This window comes from Chelonoidis abingdonii, chromosome 1 (assembly GCF_003597395.2).
Source record: "Chelonoidis abingdonii isolate Lonesome George chromosome 1, CheloAbing_2.0, whole genome shotgun sequence".
NCBI lineage: Eukaryota > Metazoa > Chordata > Testudines > Testudinidae > Chelonoidis > Chelonoidis abingdonii.
In genome coordinates this window covers 170,614,457-170,633,308 of record NC_133769.1, presented here as the reverse complement: position 1 = coordinate 170,633,308, position 18,852 = coordinate 170,614,457, and the positions used below count along the sequence as shown (strand labels likewise).

Genomic DNA, 18,852 nt, shown 5'->3' with positions numbered 1-18,852 from the left:
ACTGGTGAGGGCCATGATCTTGGGCCTGGGGCTCATGGAATATCCTGGTGGGCACATCAGAGTCTCTGTCCTGGGTGTACGAACTGTCCACCTGAGAAGACACGGACGGGTGCTGGGACGGCCAGGGAGGAGCTGAAAGACCCTGGTAAGAGTCCTTCTCTCTCGCCGTTGCTGATCTCCTCGGCACCAGGGATCAGTACCTGGAGCCATACTGGTACTGAGAACGAGATCGGGACCTGCGATCTGCATGGTGCCGGGACGTCGACCTGGATCTCGAAGGTCTGTGTTGGGAATGGCTGCGAGAGTCCCAGTGCCAGGAGCGGTGCCGGGAGCTGAAGCGGTACCAAGAATACCGAGCCGGAGGCCAAGACGTATGCCGCGAGTACCGAGATGTCGAGACGTATGCCGTGAGTACGATTGGTACCAAAGAGGCGAGCGGCATCGGGACCGTGATCGTCGATGAGACCGCAAACGGCGCCGGGACCTGGATCGTGATCGGTGCTGATCTGCCGGGTCAACTGAAGGCAGTCTCATTAGGGCTGGCTTGCCTATCGAGTGTAATACCCGCACCGGCGGTGCCAGGGGTTGAGGAAGGACAGACTCCGTCGCAGCTATGAGGTCCCTGGCTGTGGAGAAAGTCTCCGATGTAGACGAGACCGTAAGCTCAACCACAGGCTTTGGCGGGGAGCTCTCAGGGACTGGACTCGACAGCCCCCACGGGATCGGAGTCGACGGTACCGCAGCAGTGGGTGCCGCGGCAGGTGTAGGTGCAGGCGGTCAGAACGAGGCTGCGTCTGCGGTGAAGAGGGCACAGAGGTAGTGGAGGACTTCGACCTCCTCAGTTTCGGGGAGAGAGATTGGTGCCGAGCAGGTCCCTGTGCCGGAGACGGCCGGTGCCGCGGCGTCTTAGCGGTGCCGGCACGGTCCGGTGCCGGAGGAGCACTTCTAGTAGAGTGCTCAGCATTTGGTGCTGAGGGTGGAGGGTTCAGAGCTGCCTCCATGAGGAGATTCTTTACGCGAAAGTCTCTCTCTTTCTTCGTCCTCGGCTTAAATGCCTTGCAAATATGGCACCCATCTGTAATGTGCGATTCCCCGAGGCACTTGAGACAGAAGTCGTGGGGAATCTCCTGTAGGCATTGGCTTGTGGCAGGCCGAGCAAGGTTTGAATCCCAGTAAACAAGGCATGGGCCCCGGCACCGGGTGCGGGGAAGGGGCTAATGACCAAACCCCGCTTAACTATATACACTATCTAAAGAACTATCAAACTAACTGTAATTATATAAATTCCAATTATATACAACAAAGATATCGAAGAAACTATGAGTAGCTAGGGAAGTGGAGGACAGCTAAGCCACGCTCCACTGTTCCAACGACCGACACGGGCAGTAAGAAGGAACTGAAGAGCGGTTGGGTCTGCAGGGGTATATATTTGGCGCCATGGTGGCGCCACTCCAGGGGGTGACCCAGCAGACCCACCGAGTGTTGCTAGGGTAAAAATCTTCCGATGAACGTGTACGTGGCGCGCGTGCACCTAACTGGAATGGATATGAGCAAGCACTCGAAGAACTGTTTTTTTCCTTCGGGTGCTTGCTCATGTCGATTCCATTCTAGGTGACTCACAAGCAGCATCCTCAGAGGTGGGATCGGAATTCACAATCTAGTGGTTTGCAGTACTGCTCTACCAAAGCTAGCATCGTTCCAGGCCTGCTGGGTAAGTGCATAATGGGATGTGAATGTGTGGACAGATCACCAGGTGGCCACCCTACAGATTTCCTTGTTAGGCACTTGGGCCAGGAAAGCTGCCAAAGAGGTTTGCACCCTGGTTGAGTGTGGGGTGTTAATTGCCAGAGGTGGCACCTTCATCTGACTGTAGCAGCAGCAAATGCAGCAGTGATCCAAGAAGAAATTCTTTGAATAGACACTGAATAACCTTTCATCCTGTCAGCCACTGTGATGAACAATTGCATCAACTTGCGAATGGCTTGGTCCCTTCAATGCACAAAGCTAGTGCCCTCCTGATGTCCAGGGAATGCAGTCTAAGCTCCTCCTCTGACCTATACAGCTTTGGAAAAAAGACAGGCAAGTAGATGTCCTGGCTCGTATGAATCTGTGAGACCACCTTGGGGAAGAAAGATGGGCAGAGGGCCCTACCAGGGGACGGGACCCCCTGTTGCTCCCAGGAGTCAGAGGTGGGTCCCTGGCTAGACTAGGGGGTCCGACTGCAGCGGTACCTCCAATCAGCTCCAGTGCGAGCATATGGCCTGACAAAGGTCCTTTGCCCAAAGCCCTCTTTTTCTGCAGTGTTGGCGGGCCCCATCGACTTTGACTGCTTCTTCGGTCCTCGGGAGGGGGAAGGATGCCAGGTGGACTCTGGTGCCAGTGGTGGGCTGCGCGCTGATGCCAAGGTGCCGGGCATGATGTCCAACCGAGACGACTCCAAGGTAGGGCCAAGCACAGCCTCCATGAGGTGGGCCCTCAAACAGATATCTCGCTCCTTCCGAGTTTGAGGGCCAAATTTTTTTTGAAGATCCTGCACTTATTCTTTCTGTGGGATTCCCCCAAACACTTTAAACAGCTCTCGTAGTGGTCACTAATGGGCATCGGCCACCTGCATGATGAACACGGCTTAAAGCTGCGAGAAAGGGGCATGCCCTACTCCAAGGCGAAGTCCATCTAGAACTCTAACTCCTACACAACTATTCTAACACATAATGGTCTAACTAAGTACCTGTGAACTAACAACAAAGGAGAGAGAACAATGGACTCTAAGAACTGCTAACACTCTTGCGATGTATGAACAGGCGCTCTGACCAACTGTCATGGGTGGTAAGAAGGAACTGAGAGGGCATAGGGTTGGCAGCGCCTAATATACCAACGTACGAACGTGGCACTCACGGGGCAGCTACAGTTGACCCTCTGGATACTGCAAAGGCAAAAATCTCTGATGACTTCGCACACCTAAAATGGAACTGACATGAGCAAGCACTTGAAGAACAAGTGCAATGGCTATCAGCCAGGATGGGCAGGAATGGCGGCCCTAGCCTCCGTTTGCCAGAAGCTGGGAATGGGCAATGGGAGAGGGATAGCTCAGTGGTTTGAGCATTGGCCTGCAAAACGCAGGGTTGTGAGTTTAATCCTTGAGGGGGCTATATAGGGATTTGGGGCAAAAATCTATCTGCGGATTGGTCCTGCTTTGAGCAGGGGGTTCGACTAGATGACCTCCTGAGGTTCTTTCCCAACCCTGATAATTTATGATTACCTGTTCTGTTCATTCCTTCTGGGACACCTGGCATTGTCCACTATCAGAAGACAGGCTACTGGGCTAGATGGACCAGTATGGTCTGACCCAGTATGGCTGTTCTTATGTTCTAACTTTTCCCCTTTGTTTTAAGAGATGACAGAGGAAAAGTCTGCATCAACATTTAGCATAACTGATGCAATCTATCTGGGGGCCTAGTGCAAGTTAATTGCTCATGTAAATAACTAATCTCATTAAACCTCTTTTGTTGTGTCCACCTTTAAGTTCTCTTGCTCACCTGTCTAATAAGCTCAATCTTGTGTTTAGAAACTGTGTTGGTCAGCAAAATTGAATTTTCTTAACAGAGTGGAAAACAGAGTATAGTTGGCTGAACAATTACAAAATCAGGGATGTATCTGGCAGTATGATGAACATAGGGATGGCATAAACCTCAGATCTACTGTGCAAATGTCACTGTTGATTTCTCTTTTTCCCATCCTCTACTGATACATATACACATTGTTCCCACCAATCCACAGCTTTTGCAACTATAAGTAACACTTGGTACCTCATTTAATGTAGATTTAACAAGGAAGTTAATGTATGTCAAACAATGTACGGAGGCTCAACAGATATGTATCGTTATATCCCTGTTAATCCTCAAGAAATGTATGTTCTTACTAATAAAACTAGCGCTCTCTTGCGCCTCTACTTTAGATTTAATAAGTAGCAAAATGAGGTATTTTAACCCATATAGCTACACTTGTTCCTAATCCCAGATAGCCTATTTTACCATCTTGGGTGGGGTTTTCACACAATGCACCCTTGGCCAAACACACCAACAGGGATGACACTGCTATGCCTAGCACTCGCCAGAGGATTCTGGGAAGGGTTAACTGAGATGATTCTTGTGCACACACCCCACGCTGAGCTCATGTTACATAATAGGAGATCTTCACTTTGATGTCCACCTCTCAGCTCCCTGCCTCAGAAGCAGAGTCGAGCTGCTTGGACTGGAGACAGAGTATAAATGCCGGCATTTAAAAAGATTTTGCAAAGGACAATTATCCAAATAACTGATGCCTGCGAACTGCTAGCTCCCCAGTCAGGGGAAGGCTGTGTGCGCATTCTGGTGAAGTGTAGCACTCACACACCATGTTATAAATCTTAACTAACTGTCACAACAGCCTTGTAAGTGCATCTCTGGACTGAAATGACTTAACAGGACTTTCTCTACAATTGCTCCTCCTGGCTACTGTGGGTTGCCCTGGAGCCTGGCAACAGAACCGAAAGCAAGAAGACTCTCTTTCCTGACAGGGACAGGAGCTTATGGGGGAGAGGGAGAAGAGCAGCCTGAGTTGGAGGAGAGATGGGGGCAGAGAGGGAGAAGGGCAGATAAAGATGACCATTAGAGTTTACACTGCTACAGTCTCCACTGGTCCTGAAACTCAGCATTCCTTTGCCATCTAGCAAATAGCTATGAAACTCATTGGTAAGACTATATTTTAGTCACAGATATTTTTAGTAAAAATCATGAACAGGTCATGGGCAGTAAACAAAAATTCATGGGCCATAACATGTTCATGATTTTTACTAAAAATACCAGTGAATAAAACTTGGGGGGGGGGGAGGCTGTGGCAATGTGCTGGTGCTGGAGGGCGGGGAAGAGGGCTGGCAGGCCCAGCAGGCTCCCTACTTGGCTCTGGGCCTCCCTCGCCCCAGCAGAGTTTGGGTGTGGGAGAGAACAGGGGGTCGGGGCACTAGATAGGGTGAGGAGGGCTCTGGACGGCGCTTACCTGAGCAGGGCGGGTGCAAGGATGTTTCGCGCCCTAGGAGAAACTTCCACCTTGGGTCGCTCCCCCCCTCTCCCAAACCCTGTAGCAGCTCTCCATACTAAGGCACCCCCCTCCGTCTGCGGCAGCTCCCCCTCCCCTGCCCTGAGACGCTCCCCCTGCATGGCAGCTCCTCCCGGCCCTGGGAGCTGTGTGGCAGCACCCCACCCCAGCTTACCTCCTCCTCAAGCACGCCGTCACCGCTCCACTTCTCCCGCCTCCCAGGCTTGAGGCGCCAATCACCTGTTTGGCGCCGCGACCCTGGGAGGAAGAGAAGCAGAGCAGGGCGGTGTGCTCAAGGGAAGAGGCGGAGCAGAGGTGAGCTGGGGCAGGGAGCGGTTCCTCTGCGTGCCACGCCCTCCCCTTACTTGCTGCAGATGGCCCTCCCTGCGCACCCCTGCCCCAGGTCGCTCAACCTACATGCCGACGATGACCGGGGCAGTCGAAGATCTGGCCGCCGCGGTCGCCGCAGAAGGACCCGAAATGCCGCCCCACAAATGCTAGTACCCTAGGCGACCGCCTAGATTGCCTAATGGGTTGCACTGGCCCAATACCTGGGGGACTTCCCGGAAGCGGGGACATCCCCCTCGCTCAGCTACTAAGCGGAGGTATGTCCAGGAAGCTCTGCGTGCTGCCTCCGCCTGCAGGCACTGCCCCCGCAGCTTCTATTGGCTGTGGTTCCCGGTTTTACAGTTCTGATGGGAGCTGCAAAGCCAGTGCTCTGGGCAGAGGCCGCATGCAGAGCTGCCTAGCCATGCCTCTGCCTAGCAGCTGAGCAACTTGCATATTGGCAGATAAGTCAAGGAGCAATACATTTCAAATATTTTCTAATTTTTCCATCTATACAAACCATATATATATTCTGTTACTATTTTCAGCTTTTGGTTAAAAATATTTTCCCTGTTCCATGGCCAAACATAATTTTATATACTTTTTGGAATAGGGATTTATGCCACAGGTCCAAATGTTCAAATCTGGGCATCAAAAATCTCACTCGTGACATACAATACTCATAATGCTCCTGTTGGGCCTATTGGAGCCACCAAATGCACGATTTGGGCCCTCAAATGTACCCTAAGTAGCAACCAATCTACTGAAACCTAGAGAGAAATGGAAAAACATTTTTTATTTACTGAAGTCTTATGTAAGTGCAAAATGTTTGTATTACAGTGAATGAACTATAAAGCATTTATACCTGCTGTGCATAACACAGATCCCTAATTAACAGGAATAGACTATAATACCCTGAACATATGCTAGCACTTGCACCCCTTTCAAGATAAAAATTTACATATGACCATTGTAATTGTTTTATTATTAAATATTTACATTGCTGTAGCTCTCAAAGGCCCAGGTCAGGAAAGATGCTGAGTTGTGCCAGGCACTATCATAGAATCAGAGAATATTAGGGTTGAAAGGGACCTCAGGAGGTCATCCAGTCCAACCCCCTGCTCAAAGCAGGACCAATTCGCAAATAAATCATCCCAGCCAGGGTTTTGTCAAGCCTGACCTTAAAAGCCTCTAAGAAAGGGGATTCCCCCACCTCCCTAGGTAACCCATTCCAGTGCTTCTAGTGAAAAAGTTTTGCCAAATATACAGCCTAAACCTCCCCCACTGCAACTTGAGACCATTACTCCTTGTTTTGTCATCTGGTACCACTGAGAACAGTCTAGATCCATCCCCTTTGGAACCCCCTTTCAGGTAGTTGAAAAGCAGCTATCAAATCCCCCTACCCCCATTCTTCTCTTCTGCAGACTAAATAATCCCAGTTCCCTCAGCCTCTCCTCATAAGTCATGTGCTCTAGCCCTCTAATAATTTTTGTTGCCCTCCGCTGGACTCTTTCCAATTTTTCAACATCCTTCTTGTAGTGTGGAGCCCAAAACTGGACACAGTACTCCAGATGAGGCCTCACCAATGCCAAATAAATAGAGGGGAATGATCACATGCCTCGATCAGCTGGCAATGCTCCTACTTATACAGCCCAAAATGCCATTAGGCTTCTTGGTAACAAGGGCACAATGTCGACTCATATCCAGCTTCTCATCCCCTAGGTCCTTTTCTGCAGAATTGCTGCCTAGCCACTCGGTCCCTAGTCTGTAGCAGTGCATGGGATTCTTCCGTCCTAAGTGCAGGACTCTGCACTTGTCCTTGTTGAACCTCATCAGGTTTCTTTTGGCCCAATCCTCTATATTTGTCTAGGTCTCTGTATCCTGTCCTACCCTGCCAGCGATCTACCAACGCCGCAGTTATAGTGTCATCTGAAACTTGCGAGGGTGCAGTCACCATCCTCCAGATCATTAATAAGATACTGAACAAACACCAGAACCGCAGGTGACCCTTGGGGCAGTCGCTCTGATACCCGGCTGCAATTAGACATGGAGCCATTGATCAACACCGTTGAAGCTGATAATCTACGCCAGCTTTCTAGCACACGTATAAGTCATTCATGCCAGTCCATATTCTTTAACCTTCTGGCAAGATACTGTGGAGAACTATCGAAAATTTTGCTCAAGGAAGGAATAACACATCCACTGCTTCCCCCTCTTCACAGAGCCAGTTTCTACCAGTATGAAGGCAATAGGTTTAGTCAGGCATCGAACTTGCCTTGGTGAATCCATGCTAAACTGTTCCTGCATACAGCTTTTCTCTCTTCTAAGTGCTTTTCAAAATTGATTCCTTTGAGACTGTTCCACGATTTCCTCCAGGGACTGAGAACGAAGGCTGACTGGTCTGTAGCTCCTGGATCTTACGCTCCTCCCTTTTTAGATGAAGCCACCGACATCAAGACCTTTCCACTCAATCCGGGCATCTCTGATCACTATGAGTTTTCGAGATAATGGCCAATGGCTCTGCAATCACATCCGCCAACTCCTTAGCACCCTCGGATGCAGTGCATCCGGGCCCATGGACTTGTGCTTGGTCCAGCTTTTCTAAATAGTAACCCTGAAGCCACTTTCTTTCTCCACAGAAGGACTGGTTGCCTTCTCCTATATGTGATGCCAGTGCAGTAGTCGGGAGTTGTCCTTCGTTTGTGAAGAAAGAGGCAAAAAAGCATTGAGTACATTAACTTTTTCCCACATCTTCTGTAATCACACAGGTTAACCTCAGTCCATTTCCTCCTGACCTTCTCTTGTTGCTAACATACCCTGAAGAAACCCTTCTTGTTACTCTTAACATCTCTTGCTAGCTGCAACTCCAAGTGTGATTTGGCCTTCCTGATTTCACTCCTGCATGCCTGAGCAATATTTTTATATTCCTCCCTGGTCATTTGTCCAATCTTCCACTTCTTGCAAGCTTCTTTTTTGTGTTTAAGATGAGCAAGGATTTCACTGTTAAGCCAAGCTGGTCACCTGCCATATTTACTATTTTTTCTACACATTGGGATGGTTTGTTCCTGCAACCTCAATAAGGATTCTTTAAAATACAGCCAGCTCTCCTGGACTCCTATACAAACAGGCAGGCCAAGATGGTCCCTTCCCTGAAGAGCTTGCAATCTACCATCTAACAGAATCATTCCATTCCAGACTTCTGTTTTTGACAACAACAATATCTTAATGGGGAGATATAAGGGGTCTCATATCACTGAAGTCAGTCAGTGGAATTATATTGCCCCAGTACAGAAGACACACCAAAATTAGGCCTAAAGTGTGTTCATTGGTTTGAGGAGAGTCGGCTGCTCAAACATGGGTGCCATCAAATGTTGGCTAAGATGTATACTATATTAATATAATAATACCTACAAATATTCCTCTTAAGCATCCTGCTAACTGATTGGTTGGGGACAAGGGAGGAGAGATAGTTACTTACTTCTTGTGCAGTCAGGGCATGTTCCCCTGCTAAAAGCAGCATACTCAGGCCTCCCATCTGCGTAGGATCTGTTCAAGAGTAAAACAAATATTAAGGTGATTCATCTGGAAGCTGAAAGAACTTACTGTGTGCATTGAAAAACCTCAAAAGCCTACTTGTCACAAACACTCCAAAGCAAGATGCCACAAAGCCAGCCCAAGAGAATCACAAATAACCATTTCTACATACCCTCTGGGATAGACATTCAAAGCTGTTTGAGGGATTTGATTGGATTTGTGTGCATAACTCCCCTTTGTAAGGCATTACAATTTTACTGCCACAGGTTCCAAGCACTACAGTGATAGGTATCTTTAAAACAGCAAGTGTGATGATCTCATAACAAACATACACATAACAGCACTAATATCACAAATATTTACAATGGAACTGGAAGCTCAGAATGGGGGAGTAACCCTCCCTCAGCTACAGAACAAGGAAAGAGGAGGGACCGCATCAGAGATGAAGTTTCCTTTTAACAAAAGGGAAGCATGTTTGCTTTTTACTTATTTTTAAACTAGAGCTGAATTTAGTGTTCAAGCATGCCAGGCTGACAGCGCTGGAGAACTTAGCCCTCTGTTTATCCACAGCACCAGTACAGCACCACCATTTGGTTGGGCAACCTGCCCATATGTCACCCAGCCAATACAATATTAGGTAGAGTTAAAGTAATCTGAACAAATAAATGATGTCTGGTGTTGACACTGCAATGAACAGTGACACTGCGTACTCACAATACTAGCATTTTTTACTATTATTACTAATGACTGATATTAGGGTAGTGCCAATAGGCTCCATTGAAGATCAGGGCCCTGGAATGCTAGGTGCTGTACAGATGTATAGTAAGACAATTTGTGCCTAAGGAACTCGCAAGACCGACCAAGTGAGGGAGAGAGAAAACAATTATCCTCATTTTTCAGATGAGGTACGTCTACACCAGGGGTAGGCAACCTATGGCACACATGTGAGCTGTTTTTCAGTGGCACTCACACTGCCCCTGTCCTGGCCATCAGTCCGGGGGGCTCTGCATTTTAACTTAATTTTAAACGAAGCTTCTTAAATATTTTAAAAACTTTATTTACTTTACATACAACAATAGTTTAGTTATATATTATAGACTTATGGAAAGAGACCTTCTAAAAACGTTAAAATGTATTACTGGCACATGAAACCTAAAATCAGAGTGAATAAATGAAGACTCAGCACACCACTTCTGAAAGGTTGCCGACCCCTGGTCTACACTCTACATTGAGCCCGGGCTCTGATTCAGGTTTGAGCCCAAGCCCCCTTCCATTCACACACAAATCAAAATCAGCCTGACTCAGGTCAGCAAGCACTCAAGACCTGGGTCCTAGGACTATGGTAGGGGGAGTGGGACAGAGCCCGAGTCCTGCTATGTATTAGGTTTAAGCCTTGACATTCTGCAGTGTGGACAGAGGTCAAGTTAGAGACCCAAGTCAGGTGGTCTGCATAGTGCAGTACTGACGCATTAGCATGGCTGTTTGAGTCCTGGGTCTAGCAATTTTAAGTCCAGATCTACAATGTAGCATAGATGCTCAAGCAATGGCTTGAAAACACCGAGTCCACAGACCTTGGGCTACAACGCACAGTAGACATACCCTGAGGCAAGGAGAGATTATGTTACTTTCCCAAGGTCACACAAGCTGTCTGTGGCAGGTCTGGGAATCAAGCCCACATCTCCTAAGTTCCCATCCATTGTCTTAATCACACAACCATTTTTCCTCTCTAAACTTTAACGGCTACATTCACAAGGTTAAGTATTTTTATACTGCTTTTACAGATGAGCAAACAGAGGCTCAGAGAAGCTAAGAAATTTGCCCCAGGTCACCCACTGGAGTTGGTGGGTGAAGAGGGAGAAGCTGACTCTCAGTGACTGAAGAACACTGCCTGATGCCAGAGTGAGTCACTCCAGGCACTACGTCGATGCACAATTAATTTTCTGCCTTAACTCAATGAGCACCATGAGGAGCCTTTTTCCAGTTTCCCATTTCATTTCTCATGGAGGGGGAAAGATAAAGCTTAATGAGGCCAAATATGGGTTTAAAGTCTTATTAGTAATGAGAAGAAAGATAAAATAATCCTCAAAGAGGAAATACATTGTCTTGGTGCAGGATTTGTGAAAAGCAGTGGATGGAAAAACTCTGGAGGCAAAAGGTAGGGAGGGGAGGGAAGGGGAAATCAGTCACATGACAGAAATATTGTCTTGTTAGGCCAAGCTATCCAGTTCTAAAAGCCCTCCTCACCAGAAGAGTAATCCAACTGCACTGACAGGCAGCAGTTCTTGTCCTTCCCGTTGGGGGACATCAAAGCAAAGGAATGGGGCAATTCAGCAGGTGGAGGGGGAACGGCATCCTTCAAATACGGAATGACGATGTGCGTGATAGCCTGGTCCAAACCCTTTCCCCATTTCCAAGCACTCTCTTTTCCAAAAGGTGGTCTTGTTTCTCTTCCCTTTCAATGAGCACTTTCTTAATTATAGGGTAAGATTAAGGGTTTTATTTTAATGTGTTACTGTAGTTGCAACAGACACTAAAACCATGTATTTAAAAATAAAAATCAAAAGGAGAAAAAATGACAGCTTAGTGGAAAGTGAAAGTTTAATTTGGTGCTTAAGCAACTAACGAATAGTTGTGCTGCAACTGAAGCAGAGAGCTAGAGGTTGGAGAGCTGCTTTTGATGATGTCAAAAATGCTGCTACCAAGGTTTCAGATTTCAAAATAAAATAACAAAAGGGAAAAATAAGATTTATGTGATAACACACTGCATTATGTTTATACCCTCTTGTGCTTAAGTGTTACTTAAGGCTCCAAGAACAAACTAAGAAAGATAAATAGTTTAAAATAGTAAATGTTATTTTAAAATTATTTACAGGTATTCAACAATAATAAAGAAGTGACATCTCTCTCATTATCGGCTTATTCAGAAAAGAATATTAAATGCATAATGGTATACTGGAAGTGGATTTGTGACCTTAGCTTTAGCAAGAAACAAAGCTATAGTTAACGACATGAGTATCACTTTGTTTGCAGATAATGGATTTCATTACTACTGGATTATAAAAAAACAGAACACTGCAAGAAATGTCTATGTAAGAGAGACACTGTACAGAATGTCTGCCTACTGAATGCATTTAAGCTTTGCCTTATGCCCTATAAGTAGGGCACTACCAAATTCACAGCTGAAAAAATGTGTCATGGACAGTGAAATCTGGTCTCCCCCCCGTGAAATGTGGTCTTTTGTGTGCTTTTACCCTATACTATACAGATTTCACAGGCGAGACCAGCGTTTCTCAAACTTGGGGCCCTGACCCAAAGGGAAGTTGCAGGGGGTTATAAAGTTATTTTAGTGGTGGTGGGAGGGTGTCACGGTATTGCCACCCTTACTTCTGCACTGCCTTCAGAGCTGGGCAGATGGAGAGTGGCCGCTGCTGACTGAGGGCCAAGTTCTGCAGGCAGCAGCGCATAAGTTAGAGTGGCAATACCATTCCATGCCATTCGTACTTCTGCACTGCTGCTGGCAGTGGCTCTGCCTTCAGAGCTGGGCTCCTGGCCAGCAGCCACCGTTCGATCTGTAAACTGTGGCCAACCAAGCTTGGAAGCACCTCATGTATAGGCGTGCATTTTTGACCACAAAAGTACACAAGGCCACGTGGCCTAATAGACGAAGGCAGTCCCGTGCAGTGACCTGGGGACTGTTGCAAAGTTTTGTAACCAGGAGTTTTAGGGTGTTGAAACGATAGAGCAGGAGAGACGCTATTCCTGTTCTGGAATCGAGGTGTGCTCCTATGAACTCCAGTTGTTGGGTAGGAGATAAAGTGGATTTGTTTTTATTTCTTTGTAGGCCAAGGGAAAGGAAGCAAGCGAACGTAAGCTGCATGGATCAAAGAGCTTCATTGAGTGTTGAGGCTTTGAGGAGACAAACGTCGAGGTAAGGAAATATTATAACCCAGTTTCCTGAGGTGGGCAGTAACCACAGCTAGGAGTTTGGAGAAAACTCAGGGGGCAGTAGATAGGCCAAAGAGCAACACTCTGTATTAAAAATGTGTCGAACCAAGGGTAAAACGAAGAAAACATCTCTGAGATGGGTGAATAGTCACATAAAAAATATGCATCCTGTAGGTTGAGGGCTGAAAACCAATCACGCTGCTCCTGTGCTGGGATTATCGTGGTGAGGGTAACCGTTTTGAACTTCTGCTTTTTGATAATTTGTTTAACCGCCAGAGGTCGAGGATCGGTTGGAATCTCCCAGTTTTCTTTTCTGTTAGGTTTCTACTCCCATTACTTCCTTTCTCTCTGTGTTGTTTGGGCACGATTTCCACTGTCCCCAACTGAAGGAGATGATGTACTTCTTGGAGGAGCAGTTCTTGGTCCCTGAAGAGCGACGGGGAGGGTGGGTGGGAGGTGGGGAGAGGAAAGGGATGGAATAGTCAGTCAACTGTGAAGACCTCTAAAGCCCACTTGTCGGTGGTAATATTTCGCCATTGATGGAAGAATGGGCACAGACGATGACCAAAAATCGGGGCAGGTGGTGTAAGCGCTGAAGTGGGAATTTGTTTTCTATACTCTCAACCAAGGCTTCAAATTTGCTGTTGGTCAGAGGGGGTTGAGACGCTGCCGAGGAGGTTGGACGGTGGCGTTGGTATCTAGGTCTCTGGCATTGCTGTTATTGTTGTTGCTCGTAAGATCTATGGTATTGCTGGGTGAACGTAGGGTAGCGTGGTCGCTGGTAAGGCTGATATCTATATTGTCGCCTTCTGGTCGTAGGGGTTTGAGTTCCTAGAGACCGGAGAGTTGCCCTGGAGTTCTTCATGGAGTGCAGTACGTCATTAGTGGGAGGCAAACAGTTTGTCACCGTCGAAGGGGAGATTCTCAATGGTACTCTGGACCTCCCGGGAAAAGGAAGAGGACAAGAGCCATGACCCTCGGTGCATCACAGCTGCTGTGGCAGTGGACTGTGCCGCAGTACTGGCCACATCAAGGGAAGCTTAAAGAGCGGTGCGGGAGATTATTTGTCCCTCAGAAACTATGGCTGTAAATTGTTGTTTCTTTTCTTCTGGAATGTGATCAATAAAGTCCATGCATTTATTGTAATTTTTGTGGTCGTACTTTGCTAGAACGGCTGAATAATTAGCAATGTGAAACTTCAACTTGGAAGAAGCGTGTATCTTACATCCGAGCAGATCTAATCACTTACCGTTCTTGTCGGAAGGGGTGGAGTGGGGAAACTGGTGTTTGTTCTTTTGGTTAACAGCGCCTATCACCAGCGAGTTTGGTGCTGGGTGAGTAAACAGGAATTCCGAGCCCTGGGAAGGAATAAAGTACTTTCGGTCTGCTCTCTTAAGGTAGGCAGGCTTGCAGCCGGGGCTTGTCAAATGGCCTTGGTAGGTTCTAAAAGGGCTGATAGGTAATGCAATTTCTAGAAGAAGAGGAGGGCTGCAGGATGTCGGTTAGCTCATGCTGCTGTTCAGAGACTTCCTCCAGGTTAATTCGTAGCTCATAGGCAACTCTTTTAAAGAGGTCTTGAAATTCTGAGAAGTCGTCCGAACACTTCAGGGGAGGAAGAAGCAATGCTTCATCAGGTGGAACAACTGGTTCTACCGGATCAGAGGCAAGCCGTGCTTGCTCTTGCGGTTGTGACAGGGCTGCCCAGTGTTTGGAGTCAGTGGCAGGGTCGTCAGCTGGTGGTACCAAGCCGGTCTCACACCTAGCTGCAGTGCTATAATAAGTGTGGTCCTGAGTATAAGGAGCCCAATATTGCCACTGTAATGGGAAGGGCATGGGTGGTGCCATCCAGGGGTTCACGCACCATGGGGCAGGACCCTTGGAGTAGGACTAGGCAGCTTTTCTATGACTTCTCTTGATTGGAGTCTGTGGACGGGAAAGCTGTTATGGTGAAAATTCTCCCTGCAGCCCAGATTCCTCATCACTGTAGGAAGGCTGTGTGAACCATGCCTGAGTGTCTGGAGAGAAGTAGGTGTTAAGCAGGGGTAACTGCAGGATAGGTGACACCAAGAGGTCCATTGTGTGAATTGCAGTGCCACAGCACCTCTGAGAGGGAAGGGCTGAGCGAGAGGAATTTGTTGTGAGGAGGGATTCCTCTGCACTGGTGTCCTGAGCGTTCTGTCACTGCTGGCTAGCTCAAAAGCTGACGGTGCCAGGAGAGCGAGAGGAGCCTGCAGGGGGTCAGGCAGGCTAGTAAGCATTGGCACCGCTTCCACTGCGGTGCCGAACAGTGCCGTGTGAGAGGCAATCAACTGAAAGCCTGAAGCCTTGGCACCGGAGGTTAGCGTGACTGCTGCAGATGGGTTTCACGTGGTGCCGGAGGAGCCCGGCACATCAAAGGTACTCAGCCGGGGGAGTGCATGAAGGCAAGCAGTACCTGGAGATGGCTTGTCCCTGTGAATACCCTTTGCGGGTGAGAGAGACTGATTTTTTTTGAAGTTTTCTTTTCTTTGAAGCATGGGCAGGTGGGTGGGGGTCAGGGGGCTGCCGTGTACAGCCGAGTCAGAGCCCAGGTCTGAGGCTGGTCTGAGAGATTTTTGCAGCAGAAGTAGTTTTAATGGCAGCTCCCTGTCTTTGCGTGCCCTGGATTTCAACTTGCGGCAGTGGGCACATATTTGGGGGATGTGGGACTCCCCCCAACACTTAATACATTTAGAGTGGACACCTGAAAGAGGGATGGCATCATTACAGTTAGAGCAGCGCTTAAAACCTGGAGAGCCAGGCATGTAGGAAATAACTGTGCTGACAGGAACAAAAAAAAAAAATAAAAAAAAAATAAAAAGAGAAGAGAAGGGCAAAGAGTAGCTAACTAATACCGGTAAACTAGGAGGGGACAAAGTTGAACAAGGGAGAGAAGAAATTCTCTAACGAGTCTGCTGAATTCCATCTCAGGCCAGTGACGGTAGAGAAAGAACTGAGGAGACTGGTCGCACACATGTACTATTAAGGTACACTCAGAGTGGGTGGTGGGAGGGCAGGCTCTGCGGGTGCGCGACCAGTACGAATACTGCTGTAAAAATCTCCGAGCGAAGGGACAGGGACGCACCAACACCTGGAGTGCAGCACCCACAGGGACATCTCTCTCTCTCTCTCTCTCTCTCTCTCGAAGAACTATGCTTAACTTTATTCACACAAGTAGCCTGCTCACATGAGCAGAGGTAAGCACAGGCATAATTAATTGCAACATTAGGACCGAGAATTGTAAAGCCTTCCTATTATTGTTTATAGATGACTCCTGTTTACTCTAGGGAAGATGGTGGATCCTTTTCATTCAATGTATCAGATCCTGCCAGAAAGCTAGTGATTGTTTTGTTACCCAGTTTTAACTCCATCTGCAGAGATTGACTAGCTTCACTTTAGGGGACTGGCCCTGCTTTGAGCAGGAGGTTGGACTAGATGACCTCCTGAGGTCCCTTCCAACCCTGATATTCTATGATTCTAAGTTCCTAGCCTTAATTTTTCTAGGTTGCTTACAGCTCTGTCTATATTAAAGGACACTGTAGGGGTTTACTGTGTACTGAAGGGAGGTGGTTACATTCAGGAGGAATAAGCCATGCGAGCTGCTGATCATGTAATCTCAAGAATATTTAAAGATGGTTAATGTTATTCCTGATGTTAAAAGTAGAATGGAATGAAGGGATTTACAGTATCTGATGCTGGGCTCCCAAATAACAAGCATCACAAATTATGTAGCTTTGTAGCATGACAAACTTCATTTTGAAATACATTTCACACTTCCTTCATGCTGAGGAGTGTTTTCATTATGGGAACTCTCATACCACTAGGCTGGGCAAAAATGGATACAAGCTTTTTATCCTTTCAATCCCATTCCACACACAAATTTCCCCTACCCCTTTGTCTGTAAGCTCTCCAGGGCAGAGAGCTTGTTTTATCTGTCACACACAGAGCACAGGCTAAACAAGTTTGAAATGTTTTGTAACATCCTGTGTAAAAACGTTGACTTTAAAAAAAAGTGAGGGAGGGGAGGGGAAAGAAAGAGGTTGTTTTATCCCTTCTAAATCACTTCCTGTCTGTGTCAGTTTTAGGTTTTGAAGTTGCCAATACTCAAGCACATTAGAGCCCGTATTAATCAAAGACCTGATCCTGAAAGTTCTGACCACTCTGCTTGTTAAAAACTCCACGTTTTTTTAGTAGTTACCAGTGTATCGTCTCTGTTGACAAGAGATTGATAAACATAGCACAGTGCCACAGGAAGTAACAGAAAGAAAATGCATACAATCAATAGTATAAATTTTTGATTTATAGTGAAAAGGTCTAGTTCTAACTAACTAATGGTGGGCCAGAGCTGAAAAATTATGATCCAGACCAAAAACTGCTCCACTTTGAGATGTTGTCCAGTCTCTGGCCCCGATTTATGATAGAGTTTATGTGCTTAAAGTTCATCTCTAATCAAAACAATATATAGCACCTAAGCACAGGCTTCAGTGTGGTCCTAAACAGGGGCACTTCCCTGAATTAGGGTCTATAATTGTAACATGGAATGGAGAATATAGAATTATAATAGGCTTCAAATGGAGAAAGCTAGTCTTACTGTCTTTCAGGATAGACTCTCTTAATGCTCTCAGTGACAGTGACAATACTCACAGGAAACAAGGACATAAAGCTCACCTGCCATTCCAAAGTTCAGCTGAGGCATTTCTTCATTCTTTGCCACTTTCTTGGGACTTGGTAAATCTTTTGCAGATTCTGGTGGGAAGGCCCATAGCTTTTTCCTGTTTGTAACAGTGGATGACTGGGTTTTCACAGGTTTGTTTGTTGTAGGGCACCACTTGTAGCCAGGATTTGCCTTCATAAATGCATCTTTGTACTAGACAAGAAAGGAAAAAATAAGTGGTAAGGAAAATATTGATATCAGACATGGCAATCTGATATTTACAGGACAATGGGGAGCACCCTGCTCACTAGACTGTTCAATTCAGCACTGTAGTGGGGTGATCACTTGCTCCTACCTGGGAGGAGTTAAAAGTAGCCCTGGGGAGGGCTGCGGCTGGGAGAAAGCAGCTACTAGACTGATTGGGGAAGCAGCCTCAGCTGGGGGTCACACCCCAATCAGGCCATAGCTGGCTCTATAAAAGGCCAGTGAGCCAGGAGCTGGCAGGGTCTCTCTCTAGCTGTAGAGGGAGATGGACCTGAGCAGAGTACTTGAGAGGCACAGGGCTGGGGAAAGGCAGAGGAGCAGGGGAGGCTCCACCCTAGAAAGACCCAGGCCGCAGCCTAGAAGAAGGCCCAACGGGTACTGGGGCTTGCAGAGGGCAGCCCACGGGTAGGCAAAGGCAGCAGGTCCAAACCCTCCTTGCCAGTGATGAGTGGCTTGTACTGTAGTCTGCCCCAGGGAACAGGGCGAGTTGGTGACTGGCAGTAGCCTATGACTGAGGTGAGGTGGGGATAGGGGTTGGGGGTTCTCCAGGGAGGGGAGACCCTGAGACTGAGGGGTGTACGGCCATGAGGCGGCACCCCAGATAACAGGGCATCGGGTCCAGGAGGGACATGGGGGAAAAGCGGCAGCGGGACATCAAGGCTGGAAATGAGCTGATTTCCTGAGAGACCAGCAGGAGGCACTGCAGGGGTGAGTCCCTTTTATGCTCTTAATTGTGGAGTTTCATCAAAGGTCTCAGTCAAATCACTAAACCTGTGCTTTGAGTTCACTCTGACCATCAAGCCAAACCTAACAAGATGAAGTTATTAAACAGCAGGATTTAAAAATAGCAAGAGTTTTTCCTCTCCTTACTGGTTATCAGGAGCTTGAAAATAAACCATTTGGAGATAAGTGTAGCAAGATTTCATGGCTCCTTGCTCTGCATATACTTTTTTTTTTGGGAGGGGGGTGGAAGCAGGTGATGACAACAACGTTGTATTTTACAATATTTTAGTTATATTATTTTCAAAGCCAGGTAT

At 47.3% G+C, this 18,852-nt stretch overlaps 1 protein-coding gene across 6 annotated transcripts in view; it reads right to left on the bottom strand.

Annotated features, from left to right (window-relative positions):
- BBX (BBX high mobility group box domain containing) overlaps positions 1 to 18,852 on the bottom strand; it is a 222,169-nt gene that overhangs the window by 86,960 nt on the left and 116,357 nt on the right. For all 6 annotated transcript variants that reach the window (XM_075072610.1, XM_075072619.1, XM_075072608.1 and 3 more), the window contains 2 exons: positions 17,566 to 17,764; positions 8,879 to 8,946 (listed from right to left, as the gene is read on the bottom strand). In XM_075072610.1, the coding sequence (XP_074928711.1) occupies positions 8,879 to 8,946; positions 17,566 to 17,764 (267 nt within the window). The remainder of the gene's footprint in view (positions 1 to 8,878; positions 8,947 to 17,565; positions 17,765 to 18,852) is intronic.